At 40.7% G+C, this 14,800-nt stretch overlaps 1 protein-coding gene across 14 annotated transcripts in view; it reads right to left on the bottom strand.

Annotated features, from left to right (window-relative positions):
* Window positions 1-2,692: 2,692 nt before the first annotated feature.
* The window catches only part of PUM3 (pumilio RNA binding family member 3), a 42,291-nt gene continuing 30,183 nt past the window's right edge, over window positions 2,693-14,800 (bottom strand). For 8 of the 14 annotated variants that reach the window (XM_081502619.1, XM_081502502.1, XM_081502629.1 and 5 more), the window contains exons 14-18: window positions 11,199-11,341; window positions 10,359-10,581; window positions 8,324-8,411; window positions 5,947-6,037; window positions 2,693-2,998 (exon numbers count right to left, since the gene is read on the bottom strand). In XM_081502619.1, coding sequence (XP_081358745.1) covers window positions 2,866-2,998; window positions 5,947-6,037; window positions 8,324-8,411; window positions 10,359-10,581; window positions 11,199-11,341 — 678 coding nt within the window. In that variant the 3' untranslated portion in view covers window positions 2,693-2,865. Of the gene's footprint in view, window positions 2,999-5,946; window positions 6,050-8,323; window positions 8,412-10,358; window positions 10,582-11,198; window positions 11,342-14,800 lie in introns of all 14 variants that reach the window. The other 6 variants (XM_081502494.1, XM_081502512.1, XM_081502574.1 and 3 more) reach the window with 1 other exon arrangement.

Genomic DNA, 14,800 nt, shown 5'->3' with positions numbered 1-14,800 from the left:
TCTGCAAGCTGAAGGAAATACTGAACCATGTCTTCAAAATTCCACAGCAAAATTGATTTCAAACTAGAATTCTATAACCAGCTAAAATAGGTCCCCAGATGTGAAAGGGTAGAATAAAGACATTTGGACTTTAAATTTTTACCACATATGCATTCTTTCTCAGGAAGCTACTAGAGACTGTGCCCCATTCAAAAGAGGATGTTAAGCAAGAAGATGAAATGCATGGGATCCTGGAAATGGGCTTTCCATAGGAGACATGAAGGGAAGGCCCAGGATGAAAACCAGCTGGATCCAGGAGAGGTGTCTGCCAGTTGACTTGATGTACTGGACAGGGTGGAAACTACTATTCAGTGACAGATAAGCACACTTTGGGCTGCAAATTTCCAAAGGTTCAACTCGAAATGGCCTAAGTGACAAATGAAAGTTAATTCTCTCACGTAGCAAGAAGTTCAAGAGTAGGGCAGTTGATTATTCAGCATTTCAACATCAAAGTTTCAGATTCTTCAACCTTCTGCGTCACCATCCCCAGTGTGCTTTCTTGCATATACTGAAGTCAGTCAGCAGGAAGGGGACTGTGTTCCTTGTGGGTCTGAGACCAAAGGAAACTTTCCCAGGAATATACTTCTCCTCTGAGAAGCATATTGGCCAAGACCCTCCTTAAATCCATCACTGACTTAAGGGAAGGGCCCCTGGGATTAGTTCACATCAGTGTTCTTTTGCACAAACCACACAAGGGATGTGTGTAATGGCTTCGTGCAGTAAGGGTTGAAGCTGTTAAAATCTCAGCACAGTTCTGACCCACTCGAAGCACATGAGGTGGGACATATCAGAGCCATGGGGAAAAGGGTAGACACCAGAATGACATGGAAACCTTGCCAGGCTGAAAAAAATAGAGGAAAGGGGGGCCTGTTGGAGAAGAGTTTAAGCAATTCTGATGGACAGTTTGAGAAAAATAACAGGAATGCAGAAAGAAAGTAAATAAACGAGGCAATTTATTAATCCCAGAAAAAAGAAATTAGTATAGGAAATGTCATGACAGTTCACTACTTCCTTTAGTATTTAAGAACTGATGCCAGCATAATCATATAAACTGAACACCAATATTTCAAAAACGATGCAATTCTATTGGGAAAATGGAAAGAAAAGAAGTAGGGGAACAGTGGTGGTGAAAGGTCTCACTCTGTATTTTGCCATAATAGGAAGTTAAAAGAAAATGTTTAAAATGTATACATTTTTTAAAACCTCAAAAATTCCATGTTTAAACACCTAGCAGAGCTAAAACAGAACTGAAAGTTGCTTCTGGGAAGGACAAGGCCAATGGTGAAAAGAAGCAGGGCATACGAAGGGTTTCTGTTTTTGATCTATGCTAATACTCTTAACTTTCAAAACTGCGGATGTTATTTTATTTTAGTCTTATAGATGGAACAAATAGCACAGTTTTGTCCCCTTCTCTTTATAAATGGGCCCTTTATACAGAAAACAAACTCACAATACACTGGTCAAACAAAAGCAAGCTTCTTCCCCATTATACCTCATCACCCCATCCCCAGACCCTCCAGCAGTTCCACATCTCCACCCTTAGGCCCAGTTGGGAGTGGGGACGAGGTTGTGTGTAGGTAGACAATCTACACTAAATAGAACCACTGGCATGGGCTCTTTTCAAGGCACCTGCCAGAAAGGGCAGCAGGTGACATCTCCTGTGTTGGAAGTAGTCCTGGGACCCAGCAGTCTGGCAGGAAAGGCTCAGCTGTTCTCAGGTGTAACCCCGGTGCAGAATCAAGTGGGTGTGCTGTTACAGCAGACTACTTAGAGAAAGCACTGAAGCTTGGTTTCAAAAGCAGTCAGGTATTCATAGGCAGGGCTACGTGAGCCTGACTACGAAGTCTTCCAAGGTCTACCAATCCTTCCAAGCTTGGTTCCTTGGGAGTCAAGTGTAGTTTTAAAATTCAAACTGCTGCATTATTAACAAATCTGCAATCTTCCTTCTAACTCAAACCCTGGAGGCCTCAACTACTTTAGGGAAAAGTTCCAAAAGAGACAGTCTCATTACAAAGAGCTAGAAGGCCCAGTTTCAAAGACAGGAAGATTTTCCCTGTGACTATGACATTCATACTGCTACCCAGTGTGATCCTTTAATTCACCCAGCAAATTTTCCCCTACAAATCTTAATTTACTGCAGTCACTTGATTCCAACAAAATCTAACATGGTGTCCAACCCATCAGGCAGCTGGGAATGCAGCTGCCCTAGATGTAGAGAGGCCCCATCCCTGTGCCCATTGGGCCCCAAGGCTTCCTGAAGCACTGTTTCCACCAAGGACTCCCCGTGGCTCTCATCCATATCCTCAGGATGATCCCCTGGAGGAGGAAACGGCAACCCACTCCGGCATTCTCACCGGAAGAATCCCAGGGACAGAGGAACCTGGTGGGCTATGGTCCATGGGGTGGGGTCACAAAGAGTCAGACGTGGTACAACTGAGCGACTGAGCACACACACATGGCCTCCTCTGAAGGTCTCTCAGGTTCGTCCTCCAAGAAGCCCTCTTAGACTACTGTTCACTGAAGGTGTCTTTCCCCCTAATCAATGCATGCAACTACCTTATATGAATTTGTTTGGTCCTTGTGTATGACTGTCAAACCTTTTCCACTGTGACTTGCTTACTATTCAATATGATAAAAGAGAAGGCTGAGATTGTTTTCTTAAAAAGGTCATTTTTAGAAACCATTTTATAAATAGATTCTTATACAAAGAAGAAACACATATACAGAGCACCCAAATTACCAGTAAGATGGACCCTAGCCCTTCTTTCCTGCACTGGGAAAACAGAACAAGAAAAATGATTCCAACTTGTTCTTAACTGTTTCCACCTAGGCAGTCAGTTTTTCAAGTAGCATTTCTATTCCTTTGCTGGTGTTTTTGCTTTTTTCCAAGGCAGGCATCAGGCTTTTCAGTCCAGCTTTGACTTTATTTGCAACTTCTTGATCAGAACTCTGGAGAAGGCTGAAGAGAGAAGACAGAAATAAACAACAAAAAAGTGTATTTCATAAAGCCTCCTAGATTGGTCTGCAAATACTACCTTCACACACAGTGTAAAAAATTCACTGACATGTGAGAGAAATCTTATATCTATAAATATATATTTTTTTCATTCAACAGATGAATGATGAGGGCTAGGAGTCTATATATTCTAAAACCACATAGCTTGTCCTGCTTTCACTGTGTCTTAGGACAGAACACACTTCATTAAGATTGTTTATTACATTTATTTTATCTTCCCTTCTCCACCTAGATAAGCTCAAGAGCAAAGACCCTGTGCTTTATCTATCTCATGGCACTGCGTGTACAGAGCAGACAGTCAAGAAATGCTCACTGAGTAGCTGAGTTAACATCTGCGAGTAGGTGTACATGTAGGAAGGTGGGCAGCATAAAAGGTAAGCAGTTAATGAATGGCCTTCTTGCTGAACTTTGTTGCTAAAACATTGAATGAAGGGGCGAAGATCTTTACCTTAGACCTTACCTGTCCAGATTTGAAAAACGCCTCTGACACTCTAGTAACTATACAACCAAGAGCGTGCATTAAAATTCTCAAGGATTGCAATTTCCTGGCCTGTAGAATGGAATCAACAAAAGAATCCACCTTCTACCTCACAGGGTTGTTTTTTGAGGCTCACATGATCTTGTACCTAAAGCACCTAGCCTGACACGTAGTTAAGTACTCGATCGATGTGAGTCCCTGAATAAGATAAGCTCAGCTCTGCTCTCTGAGACCTTGCTGGGGCACTCTATCCCAGGTGAGCGGAGCCCTGCAGGCTGCAACAAGAAGGCCCTTCTCTAGATGGGGGCTAGGTCACAGGCACCCTGTTGCCAAGCACCAGGGCTGAATTTCTTATTCTCCCCTGACTTCCTCATGACATTTACTGACCACTGAAATACATCTTAGAAAGTAATCACTTGGCACTTTTGAAAGACCCTGGCTGCAATATTTCCATAATGTCCATAGAGAAGAGGGGAAATGAGCAGCCCCCAACAGCATTCCAATGCTTGTGGAAGACAAACAACAAGTACTGCCTGCCACCTGCAAAGCTGAAAGGTGCCTTCTTAACAGACTTGTGACTCACTAGGTGTTTTTATTTTATATACCTTGGCTAAACACAGTCACATCATGCACAATAGTAATACAAGTTAATATTTATTGAACACATGCATTAGACCTAATGCTAAGCATCATGTATGCATTATCTCATTTAGTTTTCCTAACAACCTAGGATTACTATTAGTCTCATTTTACATCCAAGAAAATTAAGGCTCAGAAAAAACGAGGCCACACAGTGAGCTGGGAATGGAACCCATGCATTTAAATGCTAGAGAATAATGCTTCCCTGAGTTATTTTTCAGACTGCATACAAGGCTGACTTTTTTTACCCAGAATGAGGCTTTTCCACTTACTCCTAAAAAGACTTAGCAAAACAAACAAACCAAAACCAAAAACACATACATGTACTGCATGAGTTTAAAGAAAAATATAAACAAGCAAAGAATCTTGCTAAACAAGTCAGGCACATGACAATAATCTATAACCAAATAAAAAATAATTATAATAATCAATTATTAACTTATCTACAGCTTCACTTCTCTTAGAACCTCAGATATTTCATATTTCAGTTTTAAGGAGTACTCCATAATAAACCTACAGTATCCTTCTCATGTTTGAAGTCCACCCAAGGGGAGTTCTGATTGATGATCAATCTTAAAAAATTAATTTTATGGCACTGCCAGAATTTTTAGTTAATTGCGTGTAATGAAAGAATATGTCAGTAGGTGTTAACACTCCAAATGCCTGGTAAAGAAATCCATGTCAAAAAAGTTCATGTTTCAACTAATGGACTCCAGCTATTCAACATCAACTGGAAAATGAGCTAATTTTAATGAGGAATAAACTAGTGATCAATATCACCTGTGCATCTGGAGATACCGATATACCAAAAAAAAAAGAATGCCCATTTGGAATGTACATATTTGTGAGTACATGTGTACCAAATCATAATATAAATTGAAGAAATACCTATGACGTATAAACAATACAAATTAAATTGCAGAGGATCTTGCATGTGAAATACCACGGGAAATTCAAGCTGAAACTGGTAACTGTTTTTTCCAGTTTGATGACACAGCAGGGGGAAAATATCAACAGCGATTGCTTTAAAACAACAGAATCTATTTTAAAGCAATAAATGAATATCCTTAATAGAAGGGTTTTATCTGGGAACAGAATACATGGCAATTTCTGCTGCTGCTAAGTCGCTTCAGTCGTGTCTGACTCTGTGTGACCCCATAGATGGCAGCCCACCAGGCTCCCCCGTCCCTGGGATTCTCCAGGCAAGAACACTGGAGTGGGTACATGGCAATTTCAATTCCCTGTAAATTATAAACTCAACCTATGTCCAGTCAACAATATACAAGTTAACCATATGTCTCAATTCACAAATCATCAATTTTCTATCATTTTAATTAGAAACAAAGATAAGCAGGTAAATTGTAACAGCTAATGTTTCTCCAATCCTTTCAGAATAGTTGAAAACAAAGAATTATATGTAAAGTCAGTTGTGATTTTTAAAAAAACCTTCATCAGATTCCACAGGAACAAAACCAATTCATTAAAAAAGAATACAATTATCCTGTGGTCAAAACCAAAAATATAGTGAAACAATCAAATGATGCCTTGTAAATGCCCTAATTTTATGACCCTTGATATCTAAAAGAGGGCATATGGAAAAAGTGACATTTACTCTCTAATATTTGGCAAATTAAGACCAAGAGTGACTGAGAGGAATGCTGGGCTACTGAAAACAGACATTCCACCCGCGAAATAAATGTGAAGGAACCATGTTTTGCACCAACAGGCATTATGGATAAGAAGCCTCAGCAGGAAAGGCACACACTCTACATACCTAGAGAGAATAATGGCTCCTCGATTGACACTAGCCCAGGACTTTAGGTTCTTCACACCAACACGTTCTATGAGTGTTTTTGCAAAACAACCTGTAAAATAAACTGAAACTTCATGAACGTCATATATTAATATTTAAACTCCCAATCACTCTCTCTCTACTACTCTTAGAGTGGGAAACATGTTTTAATAAGAAAGCTAATAGAGTTCTCACCCAATATCACTTAACACGAAAAATTCCAGCTCAGCCTGACATAACGCATTTTTAATATAGCCATTTCTTTCAACTCTGACCCAAATCCCCAGCTATGTTTAGCAGTAATTACTCAAGAGAAACAATGAATTTTTATAAAAGCTCACTTGGTCAGGTTTGCACTTCTTTGTACTATTTAATGATTTAACCCTAATCTGAAAGTTATTCAGGAAGTAAAGGTGTAATAGCAGTGTTTGGTTAAAATTAAGTTGCTCCTCAAGGAAAATGCTGACTCGGACAGTGCCATGAACACAATTACATTTTCTCTCTACAACACTAAACATTTGTTCTATCAAAAATACCATTCATTTTTTGTTATTGCAGTACAACTGATTCCCAAGGTCTTAGAGTATATTATCATATTCACCGGGTCACCTAAGCATGACTAACTCTAGGACAAAGGAGAACTCTGAATACCAGGATCTGGTACAGATGGAAGTAGGGACAACCTATTTTAAAGGCAGATATCTTGGGTAGGTCCCATGTATAAATCATTCAAAGATATCCAATAGTGAGGAACCTTTAAAAGCCAAAGGGTCTATGGCTATTTCCCTCTTTGTGGCTCGTGCTCAAAAGGGACAGAAACCAGCTGGTGAGGCAGATGACATTTTCCAAAGGTGGCCACGGCAACATCTCCTTTCCTGCATATGCTTCTGGATTAGTGCCACTTCCCCATCTAGAGGTGGAACTGGTATCTTTTTGTGAACTGGGTGGGCCTTTGTGACTGACTTGCAAGTATGGTACAAGTGACCTTAAATCACTTGAGGCTAAATCATGAAGTACCATGTACCTACTTCATTGTCCTGAAACTCGACCACTATGTTGTAAGGAAACACAGCATACTAGAGAGAAGGACTGAGACTGCTGGACTTAGCCACTGCCAGTCATGGCGTAAGTGGCTACTCCAGCCAAGCCAAACAGCCCAGGATGATTCGGGGTAGAGCTTCTGAGCCCCACCAAACACCGACCAAATGACTGCTGTTCTGAAAACTACTAGGTTTTGAGGCAGCCTGTTACACAGCAACAGATAACCAAGACTGCTAGCCACGCATTTGGTGCCACATGAAAATGAATACTTCGAGTCCAAGCAGATGTGTTTTAGGGTTGCCAGTGCAACTGAAATAAGGAGAAAAGTCACTAGAAAATCCTTCATATTTTAAAAGTAAGCAAGAAAACTTTTCTGACATAAACTCAGCTCAACTATGTATCAACTTTTTAATAATGAAAAAGATGATTCAATATATTACTTTTTCTTCAAAGTTTATTACAAGAAGATTTCTTTTTTATTAAAAAAAAAATTACAGTGAGAAATAGGGCCAAGTCCATCTTCTTAAAGACAGAGTGAGAAGTAACAGCTCTACTGCTTCCGTGACTGCCGTCAGCACTGCAACTTGCCTCAAGACATAAATTCATGATCTGTCACTTTTTCCAGACACAGTAATAGAAAGCCTGAACTGTTTTAACTCAGTGGGAGGAAATCTCTTTAGTGGCTAAAATAGAGTCTGAATCGAGTTTGAATTTAGAAAGAGAAGGTCTGGTCAAAGAGACAGGACTGACAGGGGAAAGACATGCAACTTCTCACTTAGATAAAAGATGCTGTCTTCCTGGGACCTGAGTTTCTACAGAGCAGCTGTAAGGTTTATGAAAAACCATGAAGTGCCAAGGACTGGCTTGCTCTTTGGTCATATATATTCCAAGGCCAAACTGGCATTAGTTCAAAATTCTCTGATAAGGGTAATTTTCTTCTAGTTATTCTTTCCTCAAAACTAGAGATAAATACGTTTTACAATTGGGGTGATGATACTCACAAATGGGCCCGCCTACTCAGCTCTCAGCATCCTCAAAGAATAAAATGGCATTTTAAAGCACTGCACAAGCCTCTTTTGAGGTCTGAAGTAGTAGAAGAGGGAGGGATGGTGGGAAAGGGAAAGAAAATGGAAGGATTCAAGGAGACAAATCTCCAGGGGAAAAAGCAGTAACCACTAAATCATTTCTTACAGGCATCATGCCTGAACACTCAACAAGCTTTCATTTGAGCTTAAATGGCCAGCATAAAGTTCAAGGATGCCAAACATTACTGAAATTTCACATACAATACCAGAAGAGGTCAAGCTGCACAGCCTACCTTCTCTTCCACGTTCTTTCATCTTTTTATCTTGTTCGATTAACCACTTCAGAACCAAATGTCCAGCAGGATGTTCTGCTATGTGAAGCTGTGAGAAGTCGAGAACACATTAATTAAGAAGCTGCTTTTGCCCACCTGATATCACCACATACGGATAAGGTCTCAAGTGAGCTGCAAGTTCCACAAGGCTTAAGAGATCTTTATTGAGAATGACTACTACTCCTGGAGAGACAAGACCTACTCCAACCCCAACCGAAAGGAAGACAGTTATTCAAGATGACACAGCCACCGACCGACACAGTTCACAGTTTCGCGAGCTCCAGATTGAAAAGCTCTACCACTAGGGTTGTCTTAAGATCACACAAACCACTTTTCAGATCGTCAGATGCAGTTCTGAGGAGCAACACAGTAGAGACACTGAAACCCAATGTTGAACGATGTTTAAGTACAGGTGCCTGAGGAGCACTGCCTGGTGAGCAGGACAAGAAACCATCTTCCAGCTTAACCTCCCTCCTTTTCAAGGGCCAAATGAACTGTTCGCATAGAGATCAATCTCTCCATGTCCAATGTGGGAGACAAGCTCTATCTCCTTACAGAGGAACTTTCAAGACACATGCATCATCCTAGTTTGTTAATAGGATCTGATCCATGATGGCAGGAGTCAGGGCATCTCTAAGACCCCCTGACCCATTTCTTTCCTCATCTCTTGTGTCAGCCAGCTCCCCAAACATGTCTTTCCATCAGGAGCTCACAACCCTGCATGGGACGAGGCCCCAGCAGAATTTGGCTTCTGCCTTCCTCTTCCCTCTGCTCACCGATTTCCAGCCCCCATGCCTGCTGTTCTCAAACACGCCAAGCTCTTTACTTCCTCCAGGAGGCCGCACATGGCTCTTCTCTCTGTCTAGAATCTTCTTCCTTCACTCAGCTACCCATCTTCTGGGTCTCAGCTTAGCTTTCACTGCCCTGGGAAGTCCTCTGAGGACAAGCTGGTTCCCATTCGTATACAATCCCATAGAACCTAGAGTTTTCCTTCACACCACTTATCTCTATTCTACAATAAATAATCATTTGTGTGCATATTTATTTAACTATAATGTTTCCCCAAATGGCATTCTCTTTTTTAGACGGGGGTAGGGGGAGTGTGGACCACTGCCTAGCACATAACTGGTGCATGAGCCAATAAACTTGAGATATAAGACAGAATAATACAAGGCCCAAATAACATAAGCAAGAGCAATCAGAAAGAGCAAAAGAGGATTTTTCTGATGGTCCAGTGGTTAAGAGTCTGCCTGTCTATGCAAGGGACACGGGTCCAATTCCTGGTCTGGGAACTAAGATACCATGTGCCAATGGGGCAACTAAGCTTGAGCACCATAACTACTGAAATCCACTCACCCACAGCCTGTGCTCTGCAACAGGAGAACTCATCACAATGAAAAGCCTGTGCATTGCAACTAGAGAGTTGCTCCTGCTCGCTGCAACTGGAGAAAGCCTGCACACAGCAACAAAGACCCAATGCAGCCAAAAATAAATAATAATTCAAAAAAAAGGGGGGGAAAGAAAGAGCATCGAGTTTCTGCTTGAGAGGGAATTAAGAAAGACTTCATGGAGAAGGATTCTGAGGACTTGGAAGGATGAATAAGGCAGTTTCTGCAGGAAGAGTGCAGGAAAATGGAAGTATGGGCAGCACTTGCGACTGAGAAAAGAAGTACATACAAATGAAGAAGTACAGAAGTCCACAGCAAATTCTAAACGAATTAAGAACACAGAGAATGCTGGAAAGGCAGCCTGGGTCAGTCATGGACAACATTAACAGGAGTCTGTTTTTACTCTGCAGATAATGTAGTCATCAAAAGACAGTGAGTGTGAAAGTGAGTGTTAACAGCACTGGTGTTCTGAATTCACAATTTCCAAATGTACTGTGGGTATGAGGTGACTGAATGATCATTAAAAGGCTCTTTCTAGCAGTGCTCCCAGAGACAGGAGTTTCTGTGGCCACAGAGGCTTTCTCGCCCATCTCACGGCGGCATCTCACCTCTCCGTCTTTGCCGCCGGGATGCAGCTCTGCCGCTGCCAAGCTGGCGACAGCGTCCATGGCGGGCTGCACGTCTCCCGTGGCAGTGCCCAGGATGTCAGCCACCAGCACGCACGCAGACTTATCCAGGACCACTTCCTGTGCATGTCCCTGCAGGTAGCTTAACAAAGCTGGAGAAATGGACTCTAAGAGCTCTCGTCGGCGGATCTCTGTGTCTTTCTTACTGTGGGAACATGATGAATGAAGAATCAAGGTAAGATAAATAGCAAAGTTAATGTGGTGCTTTACCATACAGAAACCTCTAAGGCTTTTAAGAGCTTATGTCCTGCTCTGCTACAATTGTCTGATTTCTGCTATGCATATGGATAAGCAATTGGAGAGTGGGATATCTTTCATTTTTGGGTCCCCAGGATCTGAATAGTGCCTGGCACAGAATGGGCACTCAGTAAGTGAAGCTCGCCTTGTGTAAAACACACACACACACACACAAAAACCCCAAACCAAATAAAGACAACAACAAAATATCTCTCAAGGCAACACATGTTTAGATTACAGTATGGATTCTGCTCTCTAGAGGATTTGATTAACTGGTTGCTTTAAATATAAAGCAAAATCATAAAAAAACCACACACCCAGCCACCTACTATGTGCTGGGTCTCAGAGGCATTTTTTTGGCAGGACACTTTCATTTCCTTTTCAGGATAAAAACTTTTAAGAATCTGCCACAACTACAGGCTTAAAAATGGAATTCACTTTTGCAGTTTGAGGGAGGAAGCATGAGAGGTAGACACGTGTGCCACTCAACATGAATGAACAACCAGAGCGGGCTTAAGCCCTTACCTGTGTGCATTACCGTCTCCCTTCTGCAGAATTTCAATGATCTCTCGTACCGTGTGAGCAGGATCTCTGGGGCTTAGTAAATACAACAGGACCTTCCTTCCATATTTGTCATTTACTATGTTCGGCAAGGAATTTATAATTTCCTATAAAATTATTGAAACAGAAAGTGAAACTATACACTCAAACTATGCTTAGAATCTGAATGGAAAAGAAGGATACATAACTTCCCCCCAACATAATGAAGAATGTACAGCTAGTTCTTAAATCGTCTCATTAAAGCTAAAGAAATTTCTTACACAAGGAACACAGAACTGCTTCTCTACTGGGACTAGCATTACTGAACAATCCATTTATAGCTGACTGACCAAGCCCAAGGAATAAGGAGCTAACTCATTCATTGTAACCAATATTTCTTTGGCGGCTATTACTTGGGACATTGCTTGCTGGGGCCACTGAGCAGATACAGTTAATTTGCAGCTGCACTTAAATGCAGCATCAGCATTGATCGGGACCATTCTTCCTAGAATTTCCCCACTGAGATGTATGTGAACGGAGATAAAGAAACTCTGTTAAATAGAACAAGTGGATAAAGGCTTTTAAAGTTAGGTTACTTATTCATAGCAAATGAAGTATTACATGGAAAACAAAAAGAGGGGGGAAGGGAAATAACTGCAGAAAGACTCTATGGAGCAGTTACACAAAATTGCTTTCTATGACATTTCCCATCAAGTTACCAAGAACAGTAACCTCCTTTTCTAGTTGTTTGAGTTTAAGGAACAAAGGCAACGTCATCCTCACCCTAAATGAGCTCCCGTATAGATTTGGTGATGTCTACTAAGACAGAGAAATCACTGTGTAAAAATTCCTTTATTCTAAATATGCAACAGAAAAATCATTAGCCTTTCCCTCTCTAACATTCTTATTTCTTATAAAACAAACCTAATAAATATTCAAAGCCACGTGCATCTGAACACTAGAGATTCTTCAGACCTGGTTGGGGCCACAGAAAAACTCCAGCCCAACCACCCAGGTTTACAGAAATGAGGAACCCCGAAAGGGGGGAGGTGACCCACAGGACAACGCTGGGGTGTCAGTAAAAGGGCTCTGACTGGTCTTGGTCCCCTGACTTTCCAGCTCCAGTTTCTTTCAAAGAGAACATGTAACCCCCTCATCAGGACAGGAATTCTCTAGGAGATGTTATACTCAGATCTGCTATTCTCTTAAGTGCTTATCAATTAGAATGAGATTAGTAATTTTAGTGGGGGGAAAAAAAACAAGCTGGAAAATAGGTACAACAGATATCAGCACCTCAAAATGAATACAAATTTAAACCACTCAGAAAAAATGAATTTAAAATTTCAGTAAAAAAGGGGAAGACAGAAAAAAAATGTACATAATTTATCACGGAGATGGGAGCTTTTCTCCAATTTCAAGGTAAACTTGCCTTAAAGTAGACTCAATATATGGATTTCTGATAAAGAAGCATTTAGTGCCACAAATATGGGCTACCTTTAATGTGGCTTTTTCAATTTCAAGTTTAACTAAGTCATAAAAGAAAACAAATGCTTTAATCAGTTGAAGGAAGAGACAGAATTATATGTAGCTTAGGTGAATTTCTACAATCGTTAAAAGACCTCCATAACTTTTGCTGTCTTTAAAAAACCCTCTGGGTATTATACCTTTAAAACACTTGATTTTTTGAAGGGAAAAAAACAAAAAGTGAAGGTTGGGGGGCGTGGTGGTATGCTGTGAAGAACTATAAGTGGCTGCTATTTAATTAGCTATTTTCTCTTGGTATAGGAAGAAAAGGTGGGTGGCATGAAGCCAGCATTTATTCTTCAATGCACTTGGCCTTCTCTATAGGTTCTACACTTAAGGGCTAGTGCAATGTATTTAGCTTAGGCAGAAATGGTTTCACTTTAACACAAGATGCATATAAAAGCCATGCAAAACTACTATTCAAGGACTAGCCCCCAAATTCACTGAAATTTAACTACCTTTCAGTTTGCAATTAAGGAATTTAGAATCTACACTCAGGTTGGTCTGTTTCTTGAAATAGTGTAATGTTTATAAACTAAAAAACGTTTACTTAAAAATGTGACGCCATTTAATTCTCCCCCAACTCCTACTATCTTGGGAAAAAAAAGACAGTCTGAGTGATGCTGTATTATGGAGTACTAATTCATTTCTTTTTAACCTGGGGTATACAAAGGACAGAAATTTCTAGATGATCACCTGGAGAACACTGAGTGTCAGAAAACATAGAGACAGGAAGAGGGAGCTATATAGCGCAGCTGATTTGTGTTGAATTTGGTCTTTGGATTCAAGCTGTGTAGCCTTTAGAAAAAGCTTAAACTTCCCTACACATCAATTCCCTTCTCTGTGCAAAAGGAAATTGATATACCTGCCCAACTTGTGGGCCACTACCAGAAGTAAATAAAAAAATTCACTCTGCAAACTGGGAAGTGCTATAACATTTTCTTTGTATGAAAAACTCCTCTCAATGTACAGCACCTTTAACTATGGAGATTAAATAAAGCTGATGGGGTCATGAGTCTGGCATCCTCAAAAGAGAACTCCAACAACAAAGGTTCAAATGTACAGGTTTTCAATTCACTTTCCTTGTGACTTAGAGAAAAATCAAAACAACTTTAATTGTTGTAACTTGTTTCCCTTATTTGCTTTACTCTAAAGCAGGTATGCCGAAAGAAAGGCAATGCCAAAGAATGTTCAAACTACCACACAACTGCACGTATCTCACACACTAGCAAAGTAATGCTCAAAATTCTCCAAGCGAGCCTTCAACCGTATGTGAACCAAGAACTTCCAGATGTTTAAGCTGGATTTAGAAAAGGCAGAGTTCAAATTGCCAACATCCACTGGATCACAGAAAAAGCAAGAGTTCCAGAAAAACATCAACTTCTACTTTATTGACTATGCCAAAGCCTTTGTGTGGATCACAACAAATTGTGGAAAATTCTTAAGAGATGGGAATACCAGAGCACCTACCTCCCTCCTGAGAAAGCTGTATGCAGATCAAGAATCAACAGTTAGAACCAAACATGGAACAACAGGCTGGTTCCAAATTGGGAAAGGAGAATATCAAGGCTGTATATTGTCACCCTGTTTATTTAACTTATATACAGAGTACATCATGTGAAATGCTGAGGTGGATGAAGCACAAGCTGAAATCAAGATTGCCGGGAGAAATACCAATAACCTCAGATATGCAGATGACACCACCCTTATGACAGAAAGCAAAGAGAACTCAAGAGCCTTTTGATGAAAGTGAAAGAGAAGGGTGAAAAAGTTGGCTTGAAACATTCAAAAAACTAAGATCATGGCATCTGGTCCCATCACTGCATGGCAAATAGATGGGGAAACAATGGAAACAGTGACAGACTTTATTTTCTTGGGTTCCCAAATCACTGCAGATGTTGACTGTAGTCATGAAATTAAAAGATGCTTGCTCCTTGGAAGAAAAGCTATGATCAACCTAGATGGCATATTAAAAAGCAGAGAAATTACTTTGCTGACAAAGGTCTGTCTGGTCAAAGCTATGGCTTTTCCAGTAGTCATGTATGGATGTGAGAGTTGGACTA

This window comes from Giraffa tippelskirchi, chromosome 1 (genome assembly GCF_054371585.1).
Source record: "Giraffa tippelskirchi isolate mGirTip1 chromosome 1, T2T-mGirTip1v1.2.pri, whole genome shotgun sequence".
In the NCBI taxonomy this organism is placed as follows: Eukaryota; Metazoa; Chordata; class Mammalia; order Artiodactyla; family Giraffidae; genus Giraffa; species Giraffa tippelskirchi.
Note: the sequence above shows the minus strand (reverse complement) of the source record. Positions and strands in the feature narration are given on the sequence as shown.